This window comes from Ochotona curzoniae, unplaced genomic scaffold (genome assembly GCF_017591425.1).
Source record: "Ochotona curzoniae isolate NIBS_2020 unplaced genomic scaffold, NIBS_Ocur_1.0 contig_605, whole genome shotgun sequence".
NCBI lineage: Eukaryota > Metazoa > Chordata > Mammalia > Lagomorpha > Ochotonidae > Ochotona > Ochotona curzoniae.
In genome coordinates, this window is record NW_024466491.1 from 5,839,864 (window position 1) to 5,865,091 (window position 25,228).

At 63.9% G+C, this 25,228-nt stretch overlaps 10 protein-coding genes across 10 annotated transcripts; all 10 read right to left on the bottom strand.

Moving 5' to 3' along the window:
* Positions 1 to 4,365: 4,365 nt before the first annotated feature.
* On the bottom strand, positions 4,366 to 5,324 carry LOC121163088 (leydig cell tumor 10 kDa protein homolog). Its single transcript, XM_040990334.1, has 3 exons — positions 5,218 to 5,324; positions 5,068 to 5,123; positions 4,366 to 4,795 (listed from the first exon to the last, which is right to left on the bottom strand). Exons 1-3 carry the CDS (start codon positions 5,312 to 5,314, stop codon positions 4,634 to 4,636), a joined length of 315 nt encoding a protein of 104 aa, XP_040846268.1. The 5' UTR covers positions 5,315 to 5,324; the 3' UTR covers positions 4,366 to 4,633.
* A 927-nt stretch (positions 5,325 to 6,251) lies between these two features.
* Positions 6,252 to 8,196, bottom strand: LOC121163089 (methylthioribose-1-phosphate isomerase-like). Its single transcript, XM_040990335.1, has 6 exons — positions 7,997 to 8,196; positions 7,663 to 7,901; positions 7,399 to 7,574; positions 6,937 to 7,113; positions 6,597 to 6,821; positions 6,252 to 6,415 (listed from the first exon to the last, which is right to left on the bottom strand). The coding sequence occupies exons 1-6, from the start codon at positions 8,126 to 8,128 to the stop codon at positions 6,285 to 6,287; spliced, it is 1,080 nt and encodes a 359-aa protein (XP_040846269.1). The 5' UTR covers positions 8,129 to 8,196; the 3' UTR covers positions 6,252 to 6,284.
* A 2,045-nt stretch (positions 8,197 to 10,241) lies between these two features.
* On the bottom strand, positions 10,242 to 10,701 carry LOC121163090 (methylthioribose-1-phosphate isomerase-like). Its single transcript, XM_040990336.1, has 2 exons — positions 10,557 to 10,701; positions 10,242 to 10,461 (listed from the first exon to the last, which is right to left on the bottom strand). The coding sequence occupies exons 1-2, from the start codon at positions 10,686 to 10,688 to the stop codon at positions 10,366 to 10,368; spliced, it is 228 nt and encodes a 75-aa protein (XP_040846270.1). The 5' UTR covers positions 10,689 to 10,701; the 3' UTR covers positions 10,242 to 10,365.
* Positions 10,702 to 10,842: 141 nt separating this feature from the next.
* Positions 10,843 to 12,255, bottom strand: LOC121163091 (coiled-coil domain-containing protein 130-like). Its single transcript, XM_040990337.1, has 2 exons — positions 12,111 to 12,255; positions 10,843 to 12,015 (listed from the first exon to the last, which is right to left on the bottom strand). Exons 1-2 carry the CDS (start codon positions 12,253 to 12,255, stop codon positions 11,486 to 11,488), a joined length of 675 nt encoding a protein of 224 aa, XP_040846271.1. The 3' UTR covers positions 10,843 to 11,485.
* A 2,246-nt stretch (positions 12,256 to 14,501) lies between these two features.
* LOC121163093 (methylthioribose-1-phosphate isomerase-like) lies at positions 14,502 to 14,961 on the bottom strand. Its single transcript, XM_040990338.1, has 2 exons — positions 14,817 to 14,961; positions 14,502 to 14,721 (listed from the first exon to the last, which is right to left on the bottom strand). The coding sequence occupies exons 1-2, from the start codon at positions 14,946 to 14,948 to the stop codon at positions 14,626 to 14,628; spliced, it is 228 nt and encodes a 75-aa protein (XP_040846272.1). The 5' UTR covers positions 14,949 to 14,961; the 3' UTR covers positions 14,502 to 14,625.
* Positions 14,962 to 15,102: 141 nt separating this feature from the next.
* On the bottom strand, positions 15,103 to 16,517 carry LOC121163094 (coiled-coil domain-containing protein 130-like). Its single transcript, XM_040990339.1, has 2 exons — positions 16,373 to 16,517; positions 15,103 to 16,277 (listed from the first exon to the last, which is right to left on the bottom strand). The coding sequence occupies exons 1-2, from the start codon at positions 16,515 to 16,517 to the stop codon at positions 15,748 to 15,750; spliced, it is 675 nt and encodes a 224-aa protein (XP_040846273.1). The 3' UTR covers positions 15,103 to 15,747.
* A 2,198-nt stretch (positions 16,518 to 18,715) lies between these two features.
* LOC121163095 (methylthioribose-1-phosphate isomerase-like) lies at positions 18,716 to 19,175 on the bottom strand. The gene is made up of 2 exons (XM_040990340.1): positions 19,031 to 19,175; positions 18,716 to 18,935 (listed from the first exon to the last, which is right to left on the bottom strand). Exons 1-2 carry the CDS (start codon positions 19,160 to 19,162, stop codon positions 18,840 to 18,842), a joined length of 228 nt encoding a protein of 75 aa, XP_040846274.1. The 5' UTR covers positions 19,163 to 19,175; the 3' UTR covers positions 18,716 to 18,839.
* Positions 19,176 to 19,847: 672 nt separating this feature from the next.
* Positions 19,848 to 20,729, bottom strand: LOC121163096 (coiled-coil domain-containing protein 130-like). Its single transcript, XM_040990342.1, has 2 exons — positions 20,585 to 20,729; positions 19,848 to 20,489 (listed from the first exon to the last, which is right to left on the bottom strand). Exons 1-2 carry the CDS (start codon positions 20,727 to 20,729, stop codon positions 19,960 to 19,962), a joined length of 675 nt encoding a protein of 224 aa, XP_040846276.1. The 3' UTR covers positions 19,848 to 19,959.
* A 2,210-nt stretch (positions 20,730 to 22,939) lies between these two features.
* Positions 22,940 to 23,399, bottom strand: LOC121163097 (methylthioribose-1-phosphate isomerase-like). The gene is made up of 2 exons (XM_040990343.1): positions 23,255 to 23,399; positions 22,940 to 23,159 (listed from the first exon to the last, which is right to left on the bottom strand). Exons 1-2 carry the CDS (start codon positions 23,384 to 23,386, stop codon positions 23,064 to 23,066), a joined length of 228 nt encoding a protein of 75 aa, XP_040846277.1. The 5' UTR covers positions 23,387 to 23,399; the 3' UTR covers positions 22,940 to 23,063.
* Positions 23,400 to 24,183: 784 nt separating this feature from the next.
* Positions 24,184 to 24,953, bottom strand: LOC121163030 (coiled-coil domain-containing protein 130-like). Its single transcript, XM_040990259.1, has 2 exons — positions 24,809 to 24,953; positions 24,184 to 24,713 (listed from the first exon to the last, which is right to left on the bottom strand). The coding sequence occupies exons 1-2, from the start codon at positions 24,951 to 24,953 to the stop codon at positions 24,184 to 24,186; spliced, it is 675 nt and encodes a 224-aa protein (XP_040846193.1).
* Between the last annotated feature and the right edge of the window lie 275 nt (positions 24,954 to 25,228).

Consider the following 25,228-nt stretch of genomic DNA (forward strand, 5'->3'; position numbering starts at 1 on the left):
CCTCATCACGTGCTGCACCCTGAGACCTGCTGCACCTCACCACGTGCTGCACCCCGAGACCTGCTGCACCCCAGACCTGCTGCACCTCATCACGTGATGACCCCGAGACCTGCTGCACCCCGAGACCTGCTGCACCTCACCACGTGCTGCACCCCGAGACCTGCACCTCACCACGTGCTGCACCCCGAGACCTGCACCTCATCACGTGCTGCACCCTGAGACCTGCTGCACCTCACCACGTGCTGCACCCGGGGACCTGCACCTCATCACGTGCTGCACCCCGAGACCTGCTGCACCTCACCACGTGCTGCACCCCACCACCTGCCGCACCCCGACACCTTCCACACCCTGACACCTGCCTCTCCGGAGGTGGTTCTGCATGTAGGGGTTCAGCGGCCAGTGCCCCGCTGCCTCAGCCCCACACGCCGGCTCCCCCACTTCTCCTCTGACTCAGCCCGGGCTGGACCACCCACCCCGTGTCCTCAGGAAACCCCGCGCCGCCTGCCTGCCCGTCTGCCTTTTTTTTTCTATTTATTTTGCCGGCTATGGCGGATGTTTAATTTCTGTCTCTCTCTCCCTGGGGACCATGTCTGGCCAGGACGGGGGTATACAGCAGGCGCCAGGACGGGGTATACAGCAGGTGCCCAGTCGGTTCCTCAGAGGGACGGGCTGGCTCATGTCCTGTTCACTTCCATCCCCATGACCCGGGGTGCAGCAGGGCAGCCCCAGGCCGGTGACCCAGGGTGGGGAGCAGCAGGGCAGCCCTAGACCAGTGACCCAGGGTGGGGCGCAGCAGGGCAGCCCCAGGCCGGTGACCCAGGGTGGGGCGCAGCAGGGCAGCCCCAGGCCGGTGACCCAGGGTGGGGCGCAGCAGGGCAGCCCCAGGCCGGTGACCCAGGGTGGGGCGCAGCAGGGCAGCCCCAGGCTTTTGCTTCCATGACCTCTAAGTTATTGTCATGGCTCCCCTGACCTGTACACTGGCCCGGTGAGCCCCCCATGCTCACAGCCCACCCCCCAGCTCCCTGGGAAAGCAGTCAAGGACGGCCCAAAGCTTTGGGACCCTGCACCCACGTGGGAGACCCAGAAGAGGCTCCTGGCTTCAGATTGGCTCAGCTCCGGCTTGGGGAGTGAACCAGCAGATGGAAAGTCTTTGTGTTATTCCACCTTACAAATAAGTAAATGACAGGAGATTCGGGTGGAGCCCCCCTTCTGCCCGCCCGCTGGCTCTGTCCCCACCCGTCGCAAGGATGCAGATGGAAGATATGACAATGTGCACCCATGGCTCGGGCTGGTGCAGGGTGCTGTGTGAGCCTCGGGGACAGTGTCACCCCCATTTCTCAGACATGGAAGTGGAGGTCTGGAGAGGCCCAGGCCGCCCAGTAGGCAGAATGGACAGGACTGGGTGCTGGGTGTCCTGTGCCTCCTGCCAGAGGGAGGGGCTGGGGTCCCCAGGGCCAGTGGTGGGGAGAGCCCTGGGACTGGCTTTTCACAGCTGCTGTCATCACGCCCATCTCACAGTTGGGGAAAGTGAGGCAGGTGGTGTCCTGGGACCACAGAGCGAAAGGGGCGTGCCTGTGTGTGGGGAACCTTCTCCCAGTGCCTTGGAGATGAGGCCCTAGTGGCCTGGCCGCAAGGCAGGCCTCCCACTCCCTCTGGGGGCAGGGCAGGGGGTGGGGCCCTGCCAGCTCCCTCCCCCACTGAGTCACAGGGCCTCTATGGTGAGCTCAACGTCTGGGAATTTGTGGGCTTCTGACCCCCCAGCCCTGTGGGAAACGCTGCCGCCAAGTGTGTGTGTGTGTGTGTGTGTGCGCGTGCGCACAGCTATGCGTGCTGGGGTGGGGTCACCATCCTTCCCTCCTGGGGTGTCCTGTCCTGCTACGGTTTGGGGCGGGGGCAGCTGAGTGCCTCTGGCCTTTACCGTGCTGAGGGTCTGTGGTCAGTTAGCAGATGAGGCCAGGGAAGGCTGGCACGGGCTGCCTGGGGTGGCTGGGTCTGGGGGCAGGGTGATGAGGGGCTCGTCCTTGGAAGGTCATGGGGATGTGGGTGAAGGAGACCCCCGCAAAGCCTTTCCTGGCCTCTGGCTGCCCCTGGGAAAGGCTGGCACTGAGCAGGCACCAGGCTCAGGGCTCCAGGCGCCGCCCAGTGGCCAGTGGGACCACAGCCTGGTCTGATCTATCTTTCTCCCTTCCTCCCTGTCTCTCTCTCTTTCTCTCCTGCCACCTTCCAGGTAGGTCAGTAGGGGCAGCCGGGACAGGCGACCTGTTAAGGGGTGCCAGGGGCAGCAGGTGGCTCATTTCTGTCTCCCGCCCTTCACATACAAGCTGCCCAAGCCCCCGCTGGGCACAGCAATGAACATGCTGGCACTCCGTGTCTGCAGGTCCAGGGATTCGGGAGACCTGGATGGAGGCCCTGGCTCCCAGGCTGGCATGATGGGCGCTCAGCGGAGTGGACCAGCTGACAGCAGATCTCTGCACCTCCCCAATAAAACATGAACACGGCCCCCCGCGCCTCGGGGTTGGCCAGGGTGTGGGGTGGCAGAGAGAGGTCGGGTCTGGGTGGCCCTTGCGTTGTTCCCTCAGCTGTGTGCTGGGTCTGGAGTTGTGTTATTCTGCCTGCCCCAAACTCAGGCCTGCTGAAAGGGCTCCATTGGAGAGTCCTCCCCTGCAAGCGCCGAGATCCCACGTGGGTGCCAGTTTGTGGCCTGGGAAAGCAGTGGAGGACGGCCCAGAGCCTTGGGACCTGCACCCGCGTGGGAGACCCAGAAGAGGCTCCTGGCTCAACAGCTCTGGGGGTGAAGTGCACCCGTTACTCCTGTGTCTGTCTTTCCTTTCATCCCAGGAGGGCAAGCCAGCCCCACCTCAGCCCTGGGGTGTGGAGGGGGGACTGTACCCCGAGTGCTCCAGGGGTGGCCTCTGACCCACAGGGGTCCATTTGCAGACACAGTCCTCTGACCCCTCAGGGATGGGAGCGGTTGCCTTGGCTGGGCGGCCGCAGCCTTCCTGGGCGCAGGTGGAGACCATGCAGGCAGATCTACGTAGGGGTTAAGATCCTCCATGACTGCAAGGCCCGGCGGCGTGGTCTAGCGGCTAAAGCCTGCGCCGGGATCCCAAAGGGTGCCGGTTCGTATCCTGGCTGCTCCACTTCCCAACAAGCTCCCTTCCTGTGGCCTGGGAAAGCAGTGGAGGACGGACCAGGTCCTTGGGACCCTGCACCTGCGTGGAAGACCCGGAAGAGGCTCCTGGCCAGCTCAGCTCCCACTCCTCTGTGTATCTGCCTTTGCAATAAAAAATAAAACTTGGGCCCGGCGCGGTTGCGTGGTCCTCGCGCGCCCGGGATCCCATCCGCTTCCCTTCCATCTCCCTACCTGCCTTCTGGGAGACATCGGAAGTTCCTCTCCGTATATACGCCTTATTAAAAATAAATAAAAGTCCATGTGTCCCCCAGCCCCCTCACACACACTCACAAATTGGAATCAGACTCACACACACCTTACTAATGGACTCACACACACCTTACTAGTCAGGACACAGGCATTAAGTACTCCTCACCAAGGTATGCAAGATTTCTCTGCACACCCCTCCTAAAACTGTTTCTCACCTCGATTGTTGAATTGTCATTGAAATAGTCACAGAAAGTTGATAAGGCCTTGCATCCAATTTTGACATATCGCTTGCTCCATACTGTGTCAATTTATCTCTTACTGTTATAGATTGTTGCTGATGTCATGTTGGGGCTTTTAATTGACTGGGATTTTGCTTTGTTGGCTTTGCCTTTGGACCGGGGAGGGTCTCCCTAAGAAGCCACTGAACTTGACCAGACAGTAATATGCTGGACTCTGTGCTTGGTGTATGCTTGCAATGAAGGGATCTCAACTAAACTTGAACTGTGGTTACGGAACGGGGGGTTTGGGGGAGGAACCCACCATGGGAGGAGGGTTAGGGGGAGTCCCTGTGCTTATAGAACTGTGTCACATAATATAATGTAATTAACAAAAAGTCCAGGGGCCCCCGACCCTGGTGACCCCTCACCCTCCCCAGTGGCCCCCCACCCTGGTGGCGCCCCAGTTCACAGCTCCCCCAGACCGCGGGGCGGAACAGCCTGGTTTATTGTTGGGGTGCAGGTACAGACAGGACGGCCCCATCCAGAGCGGACCGGGCATGTCCACCATAGTGGGCGTGTCCATCAAGGCGGGCGGTCACTCCAGAGCTATGGGCGTGTCCAATCAGCCCTGTGGGCGGGGCCCAGGGCGTGTCCAACCGGCCCTGTGGGCGGGGCCCAGGGCGTGTCCAGAGGCGTGCGTGTCCAACCAGCACTGTGGGTGGGGCCCAGGGCGTGTCCAGAGGCGGGCGTGTCCAATCAGCCCTGTGGGCGGGGCCCAGGGCGTGTCCCATCAGCGCTGTGGGCGTGACCGCCAAGGTGGGAGTCTCCATTGATGTGGGCGTGTCCCACCTGCGCCCGGGGCGGGGCTGTGGCTTGACCAGCATAGTGGGCGTGTCCATAGATGTGGGCGGTCACAGCAGCGCTGGGGGCCGTGGGCGGGGCGCAGGGGCGTGGCTGCCACGGTGGGCGTGTCCCGCCAGCGTTGGGGCGTGTCCACCAGCGCGGGGGGCGTTCCCCGGCGTCGCCCCGCCCCTCAGGAGCCCGCCTTGCTCGCGCCCTTGCCAGCCCCGGCCCCCTTCTTGGCCCCCTTCTTGTCGGCCGGCGCCTGCAGCAGCGCCAGCCTCTTGGGGAGGCTGCTGCTGGCCTTCAGCACCACGTCGTGCTCGATCTTCTTCCGGATCCCCACCTCGAGGTCCTGCGGGGACAAGCACGGGGCGACGGGTGGGCGGGCGTGCGGGCAGGCCCAGCCTCGGCACCCCCAGCCCCGCAGCACCTGCAGTCCCGGCTCACGCCGCCGCCATGCTCCTGTCTGCCACCCGCCTGGGACTTCCACCCTGCACCCGCGTGGGGGACCCGGAAGAGGCTCCTGGCTCCTGGTCGGCTCAGCCGCTGCAGGTGCTGCCGCTTGCAGAGCACGCCGGCGGACGGAGCAGCTGGCCCTCTGTGTCCTGCTCCTCCCGCACTCACCTTCCGCAGCTTCTGCTGCTGCACGATGCGCGCTTTCTTGGGGGCGATGATCCGGCCTGCAGGGAAGGCAGGGCGTGTGAAGCCGGGAGGCCCCAGGACGCTCTCCCCCCCGCCGCCCGCGGCGTCCCCAGCCCCCGGCCCGCGCCTCACCGCCTTTCCTCGGGCCCCGGCTGCGATCCGCCGCCGCCGACGCCGCCTTGCTCTTGGCCGGCCGCTGCGCCTGGAACTTACGCTGCCCCTGCGCCATGATGGGGCTCGCGCCGGAAGAGGCAGGGCTTCTGCCGGAAAGGCGGGCACGCGCCGGAAGAGGCGGGGTACGCGCCGGAAGAGTGGCTCCTGACGCAATCCAGCCGGGCGGCGCGGCCGCGAAGACTCACGGGATAGAGCGTGGCATAGCGTTAAAGGGACAGGCACCCTCCTGGGTGCTCGTGTAGTTTTCTGTGCTTTATGCATGAACTCAAACCAGGGGTAGGCCCAGACGAGGCAGTCTGACCTCTGGCTGCAACATTTAGAAAAAAAACGTTTAAACAGCCTTGTTCCAGGTGCTTGGACCCTCCAACCACATGGGAGACCCGGAAGGAGAACCGGCCACTGGGGCCAGTTAGGGAGTGACCAGCGCAAGGATGAGTTCCCTTGCTCGCCCTCCCTCTGAAATAAACACATCTTACAAGACAGAAAATAATAATTTATTCTCATAAAATATATTATAAAACCTGTGAGAAACAGCCAGGTCGGAGGACAGGGGGCTGCTACCCCTGGGCTCCCAGGGACAGGGCAGCCGGGTCAGGAGGTTGTGGGGGGCTGGCCACCCCTGGTTCCCGGGCGGGGGACGGGGCTGGCCACCCTTGGTTCCTGGGTAGGGGGACGGGGCTGGCCACCCCTGGTTCCCGGGTAGGGGACGGAGCTGGCCACCCCTGGTTCCCGGGCAGGGGACGGGGCTGGCCACCCCTGGTTCCTGGGCAGGGGATGGGGCTGGCCACCCTTGGTTCCCGGGTAGGGGGACGGGGCTGGCCACCCCTGGTTCCCGGGTAGGGGACGGAGCTGGCCACCCCTGGTTCCCGGGCGGGGGACGGGGCTGGCCACCCCTGGTTCCTGGGCGGGGGACGGGGCTGGCCACCCCTGGTTCCTGGGCGGGGGACGGGGCTGGCCACCCCTGGGTTCCTGGGCGGGGGGACGGGGCTGGCCACCCCTGGTTCCTGGGCAGGGGACGGGGCTGGCTACCCCTGGGCTCCCGGGGACAGGGCAGCGCGGAGCTGGTCGGGGGTGAAGACGCCCAGTTCTGTGATGATTCCCCCGGTGATGAGCTCGTGGGGGGTGACATCAAAGGCGGGGTTCCAGACCCCAATGCCTGGAGGGGAGAGAGGCAGGGCTGGCTGTACTGGGTCTGTTTGCACCCGGGGGGCTGTGGGGCTGGCTTGGGGGGGCCTTCCCTGACCGTCCCACCCAATGTGGAGCGAGACAAGGCCTCCTGGCGGGGAGGTCCTGGTTATGGGGCACACCCCCATGCCTGCCCCGGGTGGGCAGCTCACCGGGCGCCGCGATGCGGACGCCGTTCACGTCCGTCAGCTCCTGGCCGGGGCGCTCCTCGATGGTGATGTCGGCGCCCGTCTGCAGCCGCAGGTCGCAGGAGGAGCTGGGCGCCGCCACGTAGAAGGGGATCCCGTGGTGCTTGGCGGCGATGGCCAGCTGGTAGGTGCCCACCTTGTTAGCCGTGTCCCCGTTGGCCACCACGCGGTCGGCGCCTACCACCACGGCTGCCAGGGAGCAGGGTCAGGGGGTGAGCGGGCGGGGCGTCGACACCTGGACCCTGGCTGGCCAAGCCTCGTCCACCCAGGCCAGGCCACCTCCCGGGGAAGAGGTCACGCCCACCTGACACGCCCTTGTGTGCCATGGCCGCCGCCGCCATGCTGTCCGTGATGAGGGTGGCGGGGATGTGCTCGTAGACCAGCTCGAAGGCAGTGAGCCGGGCTCCCTGGTTGTAAGGCCGGGTCTCCGTGCAGAAGGCGTGCTCCAGGCGGCCCAGGCTGTGCAGAGAGCGGATCACGCCTGCGAAACGGCGGGGTGGTGGTTAGGGGAAGGGGTGTGCCAGGGTCCCCAGCGTGTTCACAGTCCCAGCCCCGGGTGTCCTGTGCCGGCTCTGCTTCCCATCCGCTGGTTCACTCCCAAATGGCCCTTAATGGCTGGGCCAGGCTGAAGCCAGGAGCTTCCTCTGGGTCTCCCACCCGGGTGCAGGATCCTAAGACCTTGGGGGCACAAGCAGGGAGCTAGATGGCAAGTGGGACGGCTGGGACTTGAACCCGTGCCAACTGACACACCATGGCTCCCACTCACCCAGGGCCGTGCCGTAGCCAGCGGTGGCCAGCGCCCCGGTGTTGCAGTGGGTCAGCACGGTCACCTTGCCGCCCCCCGGGGCTGCCTTGGCTAGCAGGTCTTGCGCTCCCAGGTCCCCGATGCGCCTGTTGTCCTTGAGGTCCTGTTCCAGCATGGCCTCGGCGAAGCGGATCACTCTGGGGCCGAGGAGAAGGGGGCCTGAGCGTCTGCGGAGCGGCCTGGGCTAGCCCGGCGCGGGTGTCCGTTCCGGGGAGGCCCCGGTACCTCTCCCGCACCGCCTCCTCCGTGGCGCCCTCCTGCTCGGCCTCACGGGCCGCGGCGTCGGCCAGGTCCCGGGCGGCGCGGGCCATGTTGACCGCCGTGGGCCGGGCGGTGACCAGGAAGCTCAGGCGTTCGCGGACAAAATGCATGAGGGCGGCGAGTCCTGGGCCCCCGGCGCCCGCCTGCAGCTCCACGGCCAGGCTGAGGCAACCCACCAGGGCGATGGCTGGGGCGCCGCGCACCTGCCGGGGCCAACAGAGATGCGGTGGGCTTGCGCGTCGGGCCCTTCTCCTCCCCGCCGCCGCCACCGTGCGCGCCCAGGCCGCGCCGCTCCCACCTTCATGGCGCGGATGACCTCCCAGGCCTGCTGCACCGACTCCACCGCCTCGTAGCGGCTCTGCCCCGGCAGCAGCAGCTGGTCCAGGATGTGCAGCGAGCCCCGGGAGGAGCGGATGGCTTCCAGCGCCATGGCCTCGGTAGCCGCCGTGCGCGCTCAGCCGCCTTCCGCAGCGCGTGCGCCCGGGACGCACGGGAACGGGGCGGGACCAGGTCTCTGGGCGGGGAAAGCTCCGGAGCCGGACGCACAGGCGCGCAGCAGCCCTAGAACTGGGTGTGTGGGAATCACACAGCCTGCTTCTCCCAAATCCCAGGAGGCCAGCCTGAAGGCGCTGGCGCAGGGAACCTCCGGCCGCTGCATCCCGTGGCTGGCAGAGGGGCCTGCGCCAGCTTCCACCTGCTAGAGGGTCTTGGCAAACTCGAGCACCGTCTGACTCCGGGGGCAGGGCGTACTCTCCGTTGTCCCCCCTCTGTATTTTTAAATGCCACTTCCGCCCCAGGGCTGAGACAGGCATACTACGGGGTGGTTCTCAGCCTGGGGTGGCATCCGAGTGCCGCTGTGGGAGATGTGGGGGTCCCGGGGGGCGGCCTGCTCCCCTCCATCAGCATTTAGAGCATGGCCCTTCACTTGACACAGGACCAAGTCTGCTGTAGCAGCCTGGCATGTGTAAGTCACCCTAGGATGCTCCCCCAGTGGTGACGCCACCCCAGGGTGTGACAGGATGCTGGGGGAACATGTCTCCATCAGGGCTTACAGGACTGTGCTGGGGCTCCCTGGGGACACTGGGGCCCCGGCCGGTGGGCAGAGGGACAGCGTGAAGGGGGTGGGATGACTCGGGGCTGGTGGCTGTGGGAGCATCAGTGGGGGTCTCCCCGTGAGTGAGGGAACAGCTTCGGGGTGGTGGGCACAGCGTGTGCCCTGAGCCCACCACGGAGAGACACCTGCCGGGTTGGGAGTGGTGTGGGCCAGGGTGGCAGGGCCAAGGGGGCAGCCCGCTGACCACGGCTCACAGCCGCCCTCTGCTGGCCATTCCCGGGAACTGCTGATGCCGAGATGCATCACTGACCAGGGCTGACCACCGCTGACCACAGCTCACAGCCGCCCTCTGCTGGCCATTCTCGGGAACTGCCGATGCCGAGATGCAGCCCAGGCCCAGCAGGAGAGAAGATGCTGAGATGGACTTGGCTGTGTGGTGGGCAGGAGGCAGGCGTGGGGCCAGCTGGGGCGCAGCAGGACGGCTGCAGGGTTGAGGGCAGAGCTCCAGGAACTTGAACATGGCCGTGCCAGTCCCTGAGCTGGGGCATTCTGGATGGCTATGGGAACACCCCCATATGCTCCACTGCCAGCCAGCTCCCTGCCTGTGGCCTGGGAAAGCAGTGGAGGACGGCCCAAAGCCTTGGGACCCTGCACCTGCGTGGGAGACCCGGAAGAGGCTCCTGGCCAGCTCAGCTCCCACTGTGGCCACTTGGGGGGGGAGTGAACCAGCGTGTGGAAGATCTTCCTCTCTGTGTATCTGACTTTGCAATAAAAATAAAACTTGGGCCCGGCGCGGTGGCGCACGGATGGAAGATCTTCCTCTCTGTCTCTCCTCTCTATCTCTCCTCTCTATATATCCGCCTTTCCAATAAAATAAATCTTAAAAAAAAAAAACTTTAAAAGTCCAGGGGTCGCCCCGCCTCCCTAACACACACACACATGCACACTCTCGGATATGCAGAGAACAAGGCTTGGCCAGCATGGACTCACACACACCTTACTAGTTAGGACACGGGCATTAAGTACTCCTCACCAAGGTATGCAAGATTTCTCTGCACACCCCTCCTAAAACTGTTTCTCACCTCGATTGTTGAATTGTCATTGAAATAGTCACAGAAAGTTGATAAGGCCTTGCATCCAATTTTGACATATCGCTTGCTCCATACTGTGTCAATTTATCTCTTACTGTTATAGATTGTTGCTGATATTATGTTGGGGGTTTTAATTGACTGGGATTTTGCTTTGTTGGCTTTGCCTTTGGACCGGGGAGGGTCTCCCTAAGAAGCCACTGAACTTGACCAGACAGTAATATGCTGGACTCTATGCTTGGTGTATGCTTGCAATGAAGGGATCTCAACTAAACTTGAACTGTGGTTAGGAACGGGATGTGGGGGGGGAGGAACCCACCATGGGGGGAGAGTTAGGGGAGGGGTGGGGGGAATCCCTGTGCTTATAGAACTGTGTCACATAATATAATGTAATTAAAAAAAAATGTCCTGGGACCCCCGACTCTGGTGGCCCCCCAGTCCACAGCACCCCCTCCCCAGTGGCCCCTGACCGTGGTGGTGCCCCAGTTCACTGCTCCCCCAGACCGCGGGGCGGAACAGCCTGGTTTATTGTTGGGGTGCAGGTACAGGCAGGACGGCCGCCTGCAGCTCCACGGCCAGGCTGAGGCAACCCACCAGGGCGATGGCTGGGGCCCCGCGCACCTGCCGGGGCCAACAGAGATGCGGTGGGCTTGCGCGTCGGGCCCTTCTCCTCCCCGCCGCCGCCACCGTGCGCGCCCAGGCCGCGCCGCTCCCACCTTCATGGCGCGGATGACCTCCCAGGCCTGCTGCACCGACTCCACCGCCTCGTAGCGGCTCTGCCCCGGCAGCAGCAGCTGGTCCAGGATGTGCAGCGAGCCCCGGGAGGAGCGGATGGCTTCCAGCGCCATGGCCTCGGTAGCCGCCGTGCGCGCTCGGCCGCCTTCCGCAGCGCGTGCGCCCGGGACGCACGGGAACGGGGCGGGACCAGGTCTCTGGGCGGGGAAAGCTCCGGAGCCGGACGCACAGGCGCGCAGCAGCCCTAGAACTGGGTGTGTGGGAATCACACAGCCTGCTTCTCCCAAATCCCAGGAGGCCAGCCTGAAGGCGCTGGCGCAGGGAACCTCCGGCCGCTGCATCCCGTGGCTGGCAGAGGGGCCTGCGCCAGCTTCCACCTGCCAGAGGGTCTTGGCAAACTCGAGCACCGTCTGACTCCGGGGGCAGGGGGTACTCTCCGTTGTCCCCCCTCTGTATTTTTAAATGCCCACTCCTGCCCCAGGGCTGAGACAGGCATACTACGGGGTGGTTCTCACCCGTGTTTTTATTTCTGCAAAGGCAGCGACGACGCCCTTGCAGAGTCCACTCCCCACGGACTTGGGGGACTCAGGAGAGGTCCACGCCAGCGCCTTGAGGGCAGGTCCCATCCCGCGGCCCTTCATCCCCACCCCTCCCTGCTCAGCCTGTGCAGCTCACCCCGGATCCCAGGCCAAACCCCAGAAACCCACGGCACTCCGACCACTGGGGAGGGGGAGCTTGGTGGGGTGCAGCAGGGCAGGCTCTGGGCCATCGAGGAAGGGCAAAGTGACAGTGCTTGTGTGTGTGTGTGTGTGTGCGGGGGGACTGGTGTCCCAAGGCACACGCCCCCGGGGTGTGGCAGGCAGGAAGGCGGGGCGGGGGTCTGCAGTCCTAGTCCCTTGGTGCCCCGCCCTCACTCGCTCTCTGAGGAGTCTGAGTAGTCAGCTACCAGGGAGGAACCCAGGCTTTGGGGGGGTGGGGTGGGGTCGGCCGTCTCGCGGGGGGCTCCAGGCGGTGGCAGTGCTGGACAAGGGGCCAGGGCCGGGGTCGGGGCGGGGGCTGGCTTCCGGCAGCTCCCCTCCTGGCCCCTGGGTGCTCGGGCCTTGGGCTCCTTAGTCTCCACGTGCTGCTGAGAATAATCTTGGGGTGCCGAGGCTGGCTCCTGTGGCTTGGCAGCCTTGGGGGTCTCAGCTGCAGATGGGGGGCTGTCGCCAGAGTCTTCCCGTGACGCCCTGGGCAGCCGCACGATGCCCAGGTCCTGGGCGGTGATGGTGGGGCCGGCGGGCGCGGGCCTGCGGCTGTGGGCCAGCTTCTTGAGCACGCTGTTGGCCTTGCTGCTGCAGCCGGGGCTGGGACCTGGACCGGGGCCTGTGGCCGCTGCTGGCGCGAACCAGGAGCGGCTGTTGATCTCCGAGCGCTTCAGCTTCTGCTTGTCCTCATAGGCTGTGGAGGAGGGGGTGGCAGGGTGGGGTGGGGGGCGTCAAGGCAGCGTGGGGCCACCCGGCCCTCCCTCCCCGCCAGCACCCCTCTGCACTCACAGTCCAGCGTTTGGAACTTGAGCAGCCCAGCCAGCTTGCGGTCATGCTCGGTCTCGGGCAGCAGCGGGATGGTCAGGCTGGCCTTGGCCTGCAGCGCCTGGTCCCGCTCCTCCTCCTCCTGCAGGGCCTTCTTCTGCTCCTGCATGGGGGGGCGTGCATCACAGCTCCGCCTCTCCCCTCCCACGGGGGGTCACCCCAGCTTCCTGGGGAGCAGGTGTGGCCACCAATTGCTCCTTGAACCTCACACAGTGCCTGGGACAGGGGCAGGTGGGAGCCTCCAGGCGCCTGCACCACTCTCATTCATTCACTCATTCATTCCACCAAGACAGCACATGAACCTGTCAGGCAGCGGATATTTGCCTTTGCCGTGTGACACTGGGACTTTTGAAAACCTTTATGGGAAAGGCAGTGATGAGAGAGAGAGAGAGAGAGAGAGAGAGACAGACAGACAGACAGAGAGAGATCCTCCGTCTGCTGGCTCACATCCCAAATGCCCACAGCAGCCAAGGCTGCGGCCAGGAGCTCCATCGGGTCTCCCACGTAGGTGCAGGGACCAAGTATTTGTGCCAGGAATGGCCGCCTTCCCCAAGGGCATCAGCGGGGAGCTGGATGGGACACGGAATAGCCTGGGGTGGCATCCGAGTGCCGCTGTGGGAGATGTGGGGGTCCCGGGGGGCGGCCTGCTCCCCTCCATCAGCATTTAGAGCATGGCCCTTCACTTGACACAGGACCAAGTCTGCTGTAGCAGCCTGGCATGTGTAAGTCACCCTAGGATGCTCCCCCAGTGGTGACGCCACCCCAGGGTGTGACAGGATGCTGGGGGAACATGTCTCCATCAGGGCTTACAGGACTGTGCTGGGGCTCCCTGGGGACACTGGGGCCCCGGCCGGTGGGCAGAGGGACAGCGTGAAGGGGGTGGGATGACTCGGGGCTGGTGGCTGTGGGAGCATCAGTGGGGGTCTCCCCGTGAGTGAGGGAACAGCTTCGGGGTGGTGGGCACAGCGTGTGCCCTGAGCCCACCACGGAGAGACACCTGCCGGGTTGGGAGTGGTGTGGGCCAGGGTGGCAGGGCCAAGGGGGCAGCCCGCTGACCACGGCTCACAGCCGCCCTCTGCTGGCCATTCCCGGGAACTGCTGATGCCGAGATGCATCACTGACCAGGGCTGACCACCGCTGACCAGCTCACGCGCCCTCTGGCATCCGGAACGCTGAGCCGATGCATCCTGACCGCTGACCACGGCTCACAGCCGCCCTCTGCTGGCCATTCCCAGGAACTGCTGATGCCGAGATGCAGCCCAGGCCCAGCAGGAGAGAAGATGCTGAGATGGACTTGGCGGTGTGGTGGCAGGAGGCAGGTGTGGGGCCAGCTGGGGCGCAGCAGGACGGCTGCAGGGTTGAGGGCAGAGCTCCAGGAACTTGAACATGGCCGTGCCAGTCCCTGAGCTGGGGCATTCTGGATGGCTATGGGAACACCCCCATATGCTCCACTGCCAGCCAGCTCCCTGCCTGTGGCCTGGGAAAGCAGTGGAGGACGGCCCAAAGCCTTGGGACCCTGCACCTGCGTGGGAGACCCGGAAGAGGCTCCTGGCCAGCTCAGCTCCCACTGTGGCCACTTGGGGGGGGAGTGAACCAGCGTGTGGAAGATCTTCCTCTCTGTGTATCTGACTTTGCAATAAAAATAAAACTTGGGCCCGGCGCGGTGGCGCACGGATGGAAGATCTTCCTCTCTGTCTCTCCTCTCTATCTCTCCTCTCTATATATCCGCCTTTCCAATAAAATAAATCTTAAAAAAAAAAACTTTAAAAGTCCAGGGGTCGCCCCGCCTCCCTAACACACACACACATGCACACTCTCGGATATGCAGAGAACAAGGCTTGGCCAGCATGGACTCACACACACCTTACTAGTTAGGACACGGGCATTAAGTACTCCTCACCAAGGTATGCAAGATTTCTCTGCACACCCCTCCTAAAACTGTTTCTCACCTCGATTGTTGAATTGTCATTGAAATAGTCACAGAAAGTTGATAAGGCCTTGCATCCAATTTTGACATATCGCTTGCTCCATACTGTGTCAATTTATCTCTTACTGTTATAGATTGTTGCTGATATTATGTTGGGGGTTTTAATTGACTGGGATTTTGCTTTGTTGGCTTTGCCTTTGGACCGGGGAGGGTCTCCCTAAGAAGCCACTGAACTTGACCAGACAGTAATATGCTGGACTCTATGCTTGGTGTATGCTTGCAATGAAGGGATCTCAACTAAACTTGAACTGTGGTTAGGAACGGGATGTGGGGGGGAGGAACCCACCATGGGGGGAGAGTTAGGGGAGGGGTGGGGGGAATCCCTGTGCTTATAGAACTGTGTCACATAATATAATGTAATTAAAAAAAAATGTCCTGGGACCCCCGACTCTGGTGGCCCCCCAGTCCACAGCACCCCCTCCCCAGTGGCCCCTGACCGTGGTGGTGCCCCAGTTCACTGCTCCCCCAGACCGCGGGGCGGAACAGCCTGGTTTATTGTTGGGGTGCAGGTACAGGCAGGACGGCCGCCTGCAGCTCCACGGCCAGGCTGAGGCAACCCACCAGGGCGATGGCTGGGGCCCCGCGCACCTGCCGGGGCCAACAGAGATGCGGTGGGCTTGCGCGTCGGGCCCTTCTCCTCCCCGCCGCCGCCACCGTGCGCGCCCAGGCCGCGCCGCTCCCACCTTCATGGCGCGGATGACCTCCCAGGCCTGCTGCACCGACTCCACCGCCTCGTAGCGGCTCTGCCCCGGCAGCAGCAGCTGGTCCAGGATGTGCAGCGAGCCCCGGGAGGAGCGGATGGCTTCCAGCGCCATGGCCTCGGTAGCCGCCGTGCGCGCTCGGCCGCCTTCCGCAGCGCGTGCGCCCGGGACGCACGGGAACGGGGCGGGACCAGGTCTCTGGGCGGGGAAAGCTCCGGAGCCGGACGCACAGGCGCGCAGCAGCCCTAGAACTGGGTGTGTGGGAATCACACAGCCTGCTTCTCCCAAATCCCAGGAGGCCAGCCTGAAGGCGCTGGCGCAGGGAACCTCCGGCCGCTGCATCCCGTGGCTGGCAGAGGGGCCTGCGCCAGCTTCCACCTGCCAGAGGGTCTTGGCAAACTCGAGCACCGTCTGACTCCGGGGGCAGGGGGTACTCTCCGTTGTCCCCCCTCTGTATTTTTAAATGCCCACTCCTGCCCCAGGGCTGAGACAGGCATACTACGGGGTGGTTCTCACCCGTGTTTTTATTTCTGCAAAGGCAGCGACGACGCCCTTGCAGAGTCCACTCCCCACGGACTTGGGGGACTCAGGAGAGGTCCACGCCAGCGCCTTGAGGGCAGGTCCCATCCCGCGGCCCTTCATCCCCACCCCTCCCTGCTCAGCCTGTGCAGCTCACCCCGGATCCCAGGCCAAACCCCAGAAACCCACGGCACTCCGACCACTGGGGAGGGGGAGCTTGGTGGGGTGCAGCAGGGCAGGCTCTGGGCCATCGAGGAAGGGCAAAGTGACAGTGCTTGTGTGTGTGTGTGTGTGTGTGCGGGGGGACTGGTGTCCCAAGGCACACGCCCCCGGGGTGTGGCAGGCAGGAAGGCGGGGCGGGGGTCTGCAGTCCTAGTCCCTTGGTGCCCCGCCCTCACTCGCTCTCTGAGGAGTCTGAGTAGTCAGCTACCAGGGAGGAACCCAGGCTTTGGGGGGGTGGGGTGGGGTCGGCCGTCTCGCGGGGGGCTCCAGGCGGTGGCAGTGCTGGACAAGGGGCCAGGGCCGGGGTCGGGGCGGGGGCTGGCTTCCGGCAGCTCCCCTCCTGGCCCCTGGGTGCTCGGGCCTTGGGCTCCTTAGTCTCCACGTGCTGCTGAGAATAATCTTGGGGTGCCGAGGCTGGCTCCTGTGGCTTGGCAGCCTTGGGGGTCTCAGCTGCAGATGGGGGGCTGTCGCCAGAGTCTTCCCGTGACGCCCTGGGCAGCCGCACGATGCCCAGGTCCTGGGCGGTGATGGTGGGGCCGGCGGGCGCGGGCCTGCGGCTGTGGGCCAGCTTCTTGAGCACGCTGTTGGCCTTGCTGCTGCAGCCGGGGCTGGGACCTGGACCGGGGCCTGTGGCCGCTGCTGGCGCGAACCAGGAGCGGCTGTTGATCTCCGAGCGCTTCAGCTTCTGCTTGTCCTCATAGGCTGTGGAGGAGGGGGTGGCAGGGTGGGGTGGGGGGCGTCAAGGCAGCGTGGGGCCACCCGGCCCTCCCTCCCCGCCAGCACCCCTCTGCACTCACAGTCCAGCGTTTGGAACTTGAGCAGCCCAGCCAGCTTGCGGTCATGCTCGGTCTCGGGCAGCAGCGGGATGGTCAGGCTGGCCTTGGCCTGCAGCGCCTGGTCCCGCTCCTCCTCCTCCTGCAGGGCCTTCTTCTGCTCCTGCATGGGGGGGCGTGCATCACAGCTCCGCCTCTCCCCTCCCACGGGGGGTCACCCCAGCTTCCTGGGGAGCAGGTGTGGCCACCAATTGCTCCTTGAACCTCACACAGTGCCTGGGACAGGGGCAGGTGGGAGCCTCCAGGCGCCTGCACCACTCTCATTCATTCACTCATTCATTCCACCAAGACAGCACATGAACCTGTCAGGCAGCGGATATTTGCCTTTGCCGTGTGACACTGGGACTTTTGAAAACCTTTATGGGAAAGGCAGTGATGAGAGAGAGAGAGAGAGAGAGAGAGAGAGAGAGAGACAGACAGACAGACAGAGAGAGATCCTCCGTCTGCTGGCTCACATCCCAAATGCCCACAGCAGCCAAGGCTGCGGCCAGGAGCTCCATCGGGTCTCCCACGTAGGTGCAGGGACCAAGTATTTGTGCCAGGAATGGCCGCCTTCCCCAAGGGCATCAGCGGGGAGCTGGATGGGACACGGAATAGCCTGGGGTGGCATCCGAGTGCCGCTGTGGGAGATGTGGGGGTCCCGGGGGGCGGCCTGCTCCCCTCCATCAGCATTTAGAGCATGGCCCTTCACTTGACACAGGACCAAGTCTGCTGTAGCAGCCTGGCATGTGTAAGTCACCCTAGGATGCTCCCCCAGTGGTGACGCCACCCCAGGGTGTGACAGGATGCTGGGGGAACATGTCTCCATCAGGGCTTACAGGACTGTGCTGGGGCTCCCTGGGGACACTGGGGCCCCGGCCGGTGGGCAGAGGGACAGCGTGAAGGGGGTGGGATGACTCGGGGCTGGTGGCTGTGGGAGCATCAGTGGGGGTCTCCCCGTGAGTGAGGGAACAGCTTCGGGGTGGTGGGCACAGCGTGTGCCCTGAGCCCACCACGGAGAGACACCTGCCGGGTTGGGAGTGGTGTGGGCCAGGGTGGCAGGGCCAAGGGGGCAGCCCGCTGACCACGGCTCACAGCCGCCCTCTGCTGGCCATTCCCGGGAACTGCTGATGCCGAGATGCATCACTGACCAGGGCTGACCACCGCTGACCACGGCTCACAGCCGCCCTCTGCTGGCCATTCTCGGGAACTGCCGATGCCGAGATGCAGCCCAGGCCCAGCAGGAGAGAAGATGCTGAGATGGACTTGGCTGTGTGGTGGGCAGGAGACAGGCGTGGGGCCAGCTGGGGCGCAGCAGGACGGCTGCAGGGTTGAGGGCAGAGCTCCAGGAACTTGAACATGGCCGTGCCAGTCCCTGAGCTGGGGCATTCTGGATGGCTATGGGAACACCCCCATATGCTCCACTGCCAGCCAGCTCCCTGCCTGTGGCCTGGGAAAGCAGTGGAGGACGGCCCAAAGCCTTGGGACCCTGCACCTGCGTGGGAGACCCGGAAGAGGCTCCTGGCCAGCTCAGCTCCCACTGTGGCCACTTGGGGGGGGAGTGAACCAGCGTGTGGAAGATCTTCCTCTCTGTGTATCTGACTTTGCAATAAAAATAAAACTTGGGCCCGGCGCGGTGGCGCACGGATGGAAGATCTTCCTCTCTGTCTCTCCTCTCTATCTCTCCTCTCTATATATCCGCCTTTCCAATAAAATAAATCTTAAAAAAAAAAACTTTAAAAGTCCAGGGGTCGCCCCGCCTCCCTAACACACACACACATGCACACTCTCGGATATGCAGAGAACAAGGCTTGGCCAGCATGGACTCACACACACCTTACTAGTTAGGACACGGGCATTAAGTACTCCTCACCAAGGTATGCAAGATTTCTCTGCACACCCCTCCTAAAACTGTTTCTCACCTCGATTGTTGAATTGTCATTGAAATAGTCACAGAAAGTTGATAAGGCCTTGCATCCAATTTTGACATATCGCTTGCTCCATACTGTGTCAATTTATCTCTTACTGTTATAGATTGTTGCTGATATTATGTTGGGGGTTTTAATTGACTGGGATTTTGCTTTGTTGGCTTTGCCTTTGGACCGGGGAGGGTCTCCCTAAGAAGCCACTGAACTTGACCAGACAGTAATATGCTGGACTCTATGCTTGGTGTATGCTTGCAATGAAGGGATCTCAACTAAACTTGAACTGTGGTTAGGAACGGGATGTGGGGGGGAGGAACCCACCATGGGGGGAGAGTTAGGGGAGGGGTGGGGGGAATCCCTGTGCTTATAGAACTGTGTCACATAATATAATGTAATTAAAAAAAAATGTCCTGGGACCCCCGACTCTGGTGGCCCCCCAGTCCACAGCACCCCCTCCCCAGTGGCCCCTGACCGTGGTGGTGCCCCAGTTCACTGCTCCCCCAGACCGCGGGGCGGAACAGCCTGGTTTATTGTTGGGGTGCAGGTACAGGCAGGACGGCCGCCTGCAGCTCCACGGCCAGGCTGAGGCAACCCACCAGGGCGATGGCTGGGGCCCCGCGCACCTGCCGGGGCCAACAGAGATGCGGTGGGCTTGCGCGTCGGGCCCTTCTCCTCCCCGCCGCCGCCACCGTGCGCGCCCAGGCCGCGCCGCTCCCACCTTCATGGCGCGGATGACCTCCCAGGCCTGCTGCACCGACTCCACCGCCTCGTAGCGGCTCTGCCCCGGCAGCAGCAGCTGGTCCAGGATGTGCAGCGAGCCCCGGGAGGAGCGGATGGCTTCCAGCGCCATGGCCTCGGTAGCCGCCGTGCGCGCTCGGCCGCCTTCCGCAGCGCGTGCGCCCGGGACGCACGGGAACGGGGCGGGACCAGGTCTCTGGGCGGGGAAAGCTCCGGAGCCGGACGCACAGGCGCGCAGCAGCCCTAGAACTGGGTGTGTGGGAATCACACAGCCTGCTTCTCCCAAATCCCAGGAGGCCAGCCTGAAGGCGCTGGCGCAGGGAACCTCCGGCCGCTGCATCCCGTGGCTGGCAGAGGGGCCTGCGCCAGCTTCCACCTGCCAGAGGGTCTTGGCAAACTCGAGCACCGTCTGACTCCGGGGGCAGGGGGTACTCTCCGTTGTCCCCCCTCTGTATTTTTAAATGCCCACTCCTGCCCCAGGGCTGAGACAGGCATACTACGGGGTGGTTCTCACCCGTGTTTTTATTTCTGCAAAGGCAGCGACGACGCCCTTGCAGAGTCCACTCCCCACGGACTTGGGGGACTCAGGAGAGGTCCACGCCAGCGCCTTGAGGGCAGGTCCCATCCCGCGGCCCTTCATCCCCACCCCTCCCTGCTCAGCCTGTGCAGCTCACCCCGGATCCCAGGCCAAACCCCAGAAACCCACGGCACTCCGACCACTGGGGACGGGGAGCTTGGTGGGGTGCAGCAGGGCAGGCTCTGGGCCATCGAGGAAGGGCAAAGTGACAGTGCTTGTGTGTGTGTGTGTGTGTGTGGGGGGACTGGTGTCCCAAGGCACACGCCCCCGGGGTGTGGCAGGCAGGAAGGCGGGGCGGGGGTCTGCAGTCCTAGTCCCTTGGTGCCCCGCCCTCACTCGCTCTCTGAGGAGTCTGAGTAGTCAGCTACCAGGGAGGAACCCAGGCTTTGGGGGGGTGGGGTGGGGTCGGCCGTCTCGCGGGGGGCTCCAGGCGGTGGCAGTGCTGGACAAGGGGCCAGGGCCGGGGTCGGGGCGGGGGCTGGCTTCCGGCAGCTCCCCTCCTGGCCCCTGGGTGCTCGGGCCTTGGGCTCCTTAGTCTCCACGTGCTGCTGAGAATAATCTTGGGGTGCCGAGGCTGGCTCCTGTGGCTTGGCAGCCTTGGGGGTCTCAGCTGCAGATGGGGGGCTGTCGCCAGAGTCTTCCCGTGACGCCCTGGGCAGCCGCACGATGCCCAGGTCCTGGGCGGTGATGGTGGGGCCGGCGGGCGCGGGCCTGCGGCTGTGGGCCAGCTTCTTGAGCACGCTGTTGGCCTTGCTGCTGCAGCCGGGGCTGGGACCTGGACCGGGGCCTGTGGCCGCTGCTGGCGCGAACCAGGAGCGGCTGTTGATCTCCGAGCGCTTCAGCTTCTGCTTGTCCTCATAGGCTGTGGAGGAGGGGGTGGCAGGGTGGGGTGGGGGGCGTCAAGGCAGCGTGGGGCCACCCGGCCCTCCCTCCCCGCCAGCACCCCTCTGCACTCACAGTCCAGCGTTTGGAACTTGAGCAGCCCAGCCAGCTTGCGGTCATGCTCGGTCTCGGGCAGCAGCGGGATGGTCAGGCTGGCCTTGGCCTGCAGCGCCTGGTCCCGCTCCTCCTCCTCCTGCAGGGCCTTCTTCTGCTCCTGCATGGGGGGGCGTGCATCACAGCTCCGCCTCTCCCCTCCCACGGGGGGTCACCCCAGCTTCCTGGGGAGCAGGTGTGGCCACCAATTGCTCCTTGAACCTCACACAGTGCCTGGGACAGGGGCAGGTGGGAGCCTCCAGGCGCCTGCACCACTCTCATTCATTCACTCATTCATTCCACCAAGACAGCACATGAACCTGTCAGGCAGCGGATATTTGCCTTTGCCGTGTGACACTGGGACTTTTGAAAACCTTTATGGGAAAGGCAGTGATGAGAGAGAGAGAGAGAGAGAGAGAGAGAGAGACAGACAGACAGAGAGAGACAGACAGACAGAGAGAGATCCTCCGTCTGCTGGCTCACATCCCAAATGCCCACAGCAGCCAAGGCTGCGGCCAGGAGCTCCATCGGGTCTCCCACGTAGGTGCAGGGACCAAGTATTTGTGCCAGGAATGGCCGCCTTCCCCAAGGGCATCAGCGGGGAGCTGGATGGGACACGGAATAGCCTGGGGTGGCATCCGAGTGCCGCTGTGGGAGATGTGGGGGTCCCGGGGGGCGGCCTGCTCCCCTCCATCAGCATTTAGAGCATGGCCCTTCACTTGACACAGGACCAAGTCTGCTGTAGCAGCCTGGCATGTGTAAGTCACCCTAGGATGCTCCCCCAGTGGTGACGCCACCCCAGGGTGTGACAGGATGCTGGGGGAACATGTCTCCATCAGGGCTTACAGGACTGTGCTGGGGCTCCCTGGGGACACTGGGGCCCCGGCCGGTGGGCAGAGGGACAGCGTGAAGGGGGTGGGATGACTCGGGGCTGGTGGCTGTGGGAGCATCAGTGGGGGTCTCCCCGTGAGTGAGGGAACAGCTTCGGGGTGGTGGGCACAGCGTGTGCCCTGAGCCCACCACGGAGAGACACCTGCCGGGTTGGGAGTGGTGTGGGCCAGGGTGGCAGGGCCAAGGGGGCAGCCCGCTGACCACGGCTCACAGCCGCCCTCTGCTGGCCATTCCCGGGAACTGCTGATGCCGAGATGCATCACTGACCAGGGCTGACCACCGCTGACCACGGCTCACAGCCGCCCTCTGCTGGCCATTCTCGGGAACTGCCGATGCCGAGATGCAGCCCAGGCCCAGCAGGAGAGAAGATGCTGAGATGGACTTGGCTGTGTGGTGGGCAGGAGGCAGGCGTGGGGCCAGCTGGGGCGCAGCAGGACGGCTGCAGGGTTGAGGGCAGAGCTCCAGGAACTTGAACATGGCCGTGCCAGTCCCTGAGCTGGGGCATTCTGGATGGCTATGGGAACACCCCCATATGCTCCACTGCCAGCCAGCTCCCTGCCTGTGGCCTGGGAAAGCAGTGGAGGACGGCCCAAAGCCTTGGGACCCTGCACCTGCGTGGGAGACCCGGAAGAGGCTCCTGGCCAGCTCAGCTCCCACTGTGGCCACTTGGGGGGGGAGTGAACCAGCGTGTGGAAGATCTTCCTCTCTGTGTATCTGACTTTGCAATAAAAATAAAACTTGGGCCCGGCGCGGTGGCGCACGGATGGAAGATCTTCCTCTCTGTCTCTCCTCTCTATCTCTCCTCTCTATATATCCGCCTTTCCAATAAAATAAATCTTAAAAAAAAAAAACTTTAAAAGTCCAGGGGTCGCCCCGCCTCCCTAACACACACACACATGCACACTCTCGGATATGCAGAGAACAAGGCTTGGCCAGCATGGACTCACACACACCTTACTAGTTAGGACACGGGCATTAAGTACTCCTCACCAAGGTATGCAAGATTTCTCTGCACACCCCTCCTAAAACTGTTTCTCACCTCGATTGTTGAATTGTCATTGAAATAGTCACAGAAAGTTGATAAGGCCTTGCATCCAATTTTGACATATCGCTTGCTCCATACTGTGTCAATTTATCTCTTACTGTTATAGATTGTTGCTGATATTATGTTGGGGGTTTTAATTGACTGGGATTTTGCTTTGTTGGCTTTGCCTTTGGACCGGGGAGGGTCTCCCTAAGAAGCCACTGAACTTGACCAGACAGTAATATGCTGGACTCTATGCTTGGTGTATGCTTGCAATGAAGGGATCTCAACTAAACTTGAACTGTGGTTAGGAACGGGATGTGGGGGGGGAGGAACCCACCATGGGGGGAGAGTTAGGGGAGGGGTGGGGGGAATCCCTGTGCTTATAGAACTGTGTCACATAATATAATGTAATTAAAAAAAAATGTCCTGGGACCCCCGACTCTGGTGGCCCCCCAGTCCACAGCACCCCCTCCCCAGTGGCCCCTGACCGTGGTGGTGCCCCAGTTCACTGCTCCCCCAGACCGCGGGGCGGAACAGCCTGGTTTATTGTTGGGGTGCAGGTACAGGCAGGACGGCCGCCTGCAGCTCCACGGCCAGGCTGAGGCAACCCACCAGGGCGATGGCTGGGGCCCCGCGCACCTGCCGGGGCCAACAGAGATGCGGTGGGCTTGCGCGTCGGGCCCTTCTCCTCCCCGCCGCCGCCACCGTGCGCGCCCAGGCCGCGCCGCTCCCACCTTCATGGCGCGGATGACCTCCCAGGCCTGCTGCACCGACTCCACCGCCTCGTAGCGGCTCTGCCCCGGCAGCAGCAGCTGGTCCAGGATGTGCAGCGAGCCCCGGGAGGAGCGGATGGCTTCCAGCGCCATGGCCTCGGTAGCCGCCGTGCGCGCTCGGCCGCCTTCCGCAGCGCGTGCGCCCGGGACGCACGGGAACGGGGCGGGACCAGGTCTCTGGGCGGGGAAAGCTCCGGAGCCGGACGCACAGGCGCGCAGCAGCCCTAGAACTGGGTGTGTGGGAATCACACAGCCTGCTTCTCCCAAATCCCAGGAGGCCAGCCTGAAGGCGCTGGCGCAGGGAACCTCCGGCCGCTGCATCCCGTGGCTGGCAGAGGGGCCTGCGCCAGCTTCCACCTGCCAGAGGGTCTTGGCAAACTCGAGCACCGTCTGACTCCGGGGGCAGGGGGTACTCTCCGTTGTCCCCCCTCTGTATTTTTAAATGCCCACTCCTGCCCCAGGGCTGAGACAGGCATACTACGGGGTGGTTCTCACCCGTGTTTTTATTTCTGCAAAGGCAGCGACGACGCCCTTGCAGAGTCCACTCCCCACGGACTTGGGGGACTCAGGAGAGGTCCACGCCAGCGCCTTGAGGGCAGGTCCCATCCCGCGGCCCTTCATCCCCACCCCTCCCTGCTCAGCCTGTGCAGCTCACCCCGGATCCCAGGCCAAACCCCAGAAACCCACGGCACTCCGACCACTGGGGACGGGGAGCTTGGTGGGGTGCAGCAGGGCAGGCTCTGGGCCATCGAGGAAGGGCAAAGTGACAGTGCTTGTGTGTGTGTGTGTGTGTGCGGGGGGACTGGTGTCCCAAGGCACACGCCACCGGGGTGTGGCAGGCAGGAAGGCGGGGCGGGGGTCTGCAGTCCTAGTCCCTTGGTGCCCCGCCCTCACTCGCTCTCTGAGGAGTCTGAGTAGTCAGCTACCAGGGAGGAACCCAGGCTTTGGGGGGGGGGGGGGGGGTCGGCCGTCTCGCGGGGGGCTCCAGGCGGTGGCAGTGCTGGACAAGGGGCCAGGGCCGGGGTCGGGGCGGGGGCTGGCTTCCGGCAGCTCCCCTCCTGGCCCCTGGGTGCTCGGGCCTTGGGCTCCTTAGTCTCCACGTGCTGCTGAGAATAATCTTGGGGTGCCGAGGCTGGCTCCTGTGGCTTGGCAGCCTTGGGGGTCTCAGCTGCAGATGGGGGGCTGTCGCCAGAGTCTTCCCGTGACGCCCTGGGCAGCCGCACGATGCCCAGGTCCTGGGCGGTGATGGTGGGGCCGGCGGGCGCGGGCCTGCGGCTGTGGGCCAGCTTCTTGAGCACGCTGTTGGCCTTGCTGCTGCAGCCGGGGCTGGGACCTGGACCGGGGCCTGTGGCCGCTGCTGGCGCGAACCAGGAGCGGCTGTTGATCTCCGAGCGCTTCAGCTTCTGCTTGTCCTCATAGGCTGTGGAGGAGGGGGTGGCAGGGTGGGGTGGGGGGCGTCAAGGCAGCGTGGGGCCACCCGGCCCTCCCTCCCCGCCAGCACCCCTCTGCACTCACAGTCCAGCGTTTGGAACTTGAGCAGCCCAGCCAGCTTGCGGTCATGCTCGGTCTCGGGCAGCAGCGGGATGGTCAGGCTGGCCTTGGCCTGCAGCGCCTGGTCCCGCTCCTCCTCCTCCTGCAGGGCCTTCTTCTGCTCCTGCATGGGGGGGCGTGCATCACAGCTCCGCCTCTCCCCTCCCACGGGGGGTCACCCCAGCTTCCTGGGGAGCAGGTGTGGCCACCAATTGCTCCTTGAACCTCACACAGTGCCTGGGACAGGGGCAGGTGGGAGCCTCCAGGCGCCTGCACCACTCTCATTCATTCACTCATTCATTCCACCAAGACAGCACATGAACCTGTCAGGCAGCGGATATTTGCCTTTGCCGTGTGACACTGGGACTTTTGAAAACCTTTATGGGAAAGGCAGTGATGAGAGAG

Coding starts and splice junctions, on each gene's coding strand:
- LOC121163089 (XM_040990335.1), bottom strand. CDS start 8,128: ATGGCGCTGGAAGCCATCCGCTCCTCCCGGGGCTCGCTGCACATCCTG. Junction 7,902..7,996: donor AGGTCATCCGCGCCATGAAG/GTGGGAGCGGCG, acceptor TGGCCCCGGCAG/GTGCGCGGCGCCCCAGCCAT. Junction 7,114..7,398: donor TGGCTACGGCACGGCCCTGG/GTGAGTGGGAGC, acceptor GCCGTTTCGCAG/GCGTGATCCGCTCTCTGCAC.
- LOC121163097 (XM_040990343.1), bottom strand. CDS start 23,386: ATGGCGCTGGAAGCCATCCGCTCCTCCCGGGGCTCGCTGCACATCCTG. Junction 23,160..23,254: donor AGGTCATCCGCGCCATGAAG/GTGGGAGCGGCG, acceptor TGGCCCCGGCAG/GTGCGCGGGGCCCCAGCCAT.
- LOC121163030 (XM_040990259.1), bottom strand. CDS start 24,953: ATGCAGGAGCAGAAGAAGGCCCTGCAGGAGGAGGAGGAGCGGGACCAG. Junction 24,714..24,808: donor CAAGTTCCAAACGCTGGACT/GTGAGTGCAGAG, acceptor CCTCCTCCACAG/CCTATGAGGACAAGCAGAAG.
- LOC121163088 (XM_040990334.1), bottom strand. CDS start 5,314: ATGGCGCAGGGGCAGCGTAAGTTCCAGGCGCAGCGGCCGGCCAAGAGC. Junction 5,124..5,217: donor CCGGGGCCCGAGGAAAGGCG/GTGAGGCGCGGG, acceptor CCTTCCCTGCAG/GCCGGATCATCGCCCCCAAG. Junction 4,796..5,067: donor AGCAGCAGAAGCTGCGGAAG/GTGAGTGCGGGA, acceptor TTGTCCCCGCAG/GACCTCGAGGTGGGGATCCG.
- LOC121163090 (XM_040990336.1), bottom strand. CDS start 10,688: ATGGCGCTGGAAGCCATCCGCTCCTCCCGGGGCTCGCTGCACATCCTG. Junction 10,462..10,556: donor AGGTCATCCGCGCCATGAAG/GTGGGAGCGGCG, acceptor TGGCCCCGGCAG/GTGCGCGGGGCCCCAGCCAT.
- LOC121163094 (XM_040990339.1), bottom strand. CDS start 16,517: ATGCAGGAGCAGAAGAAGGCCCTGCAGGAGGAGGAGGAGCGGGACCAG. Junction 16,278..16,372: donor CAAGTTCCAAACGCTGGACT/GTGAGTGCAGAG, acceptor CCTCCTCCACAG/CCTATGAGGACAAGCAGAAG.
- LOC121163095 (XM_040990340.1), bottom strand. CDS start 19,162: ATGGCGCTGGAAGCCATCCGCTCCTCCCGGGGCTCGCTGCACATCCTG. Junction 18,936..19,030: donor AGGTCATCCGCGCCATGAAG/GTGGGAGCGGCG, acceptor TGGCCCCGGCAG/GTGCGCGGGGCCCCAGCCAT.
- LOC121163093 (XM_040990338.1), bottom strand. CDS start 14,948: ATGGCGCTGGAAGCCATCCGCTCCTCCCGGGGCTCGCTGCACATCCTG. Junction 14,722..14,816: donor AGGTCATCCGCGCCATGAAG/GTGGGAGCGGCG, acceptor TGGCCCCGGCAG/GTGCGCGGGGCCCCAGCCAT.
- LOC121163096 (XM_040990342.1), bottom strand. CDS start 20,729: ATGCAGGAGCAGAAGAAGGCCCTGCAGGAGGAGGAGGAGCGGGACCAG. Junction 20,490..20,584: donor CAAGTTCCAAACGCTGGACT/GTGAGTGCAGAG, acceptor CCTCCTCCACAG/CCTATGAGGACAAGCAGAAG.
- LOC121163091 (XM_040990337.1), bottom strand. CDS start 12,255: ATGCAGGAGCAGAAGAAGGCCCTGCAGGAGGAGGAGGAGCGGGACCAG. Junction 12,016..12,110: donor CAAGTTCCAAACGCTGGACT/GTGAGTGCAGAG, acceptor CCTCCTCCACAG/CCTATGAGGACAAGCAGAAG.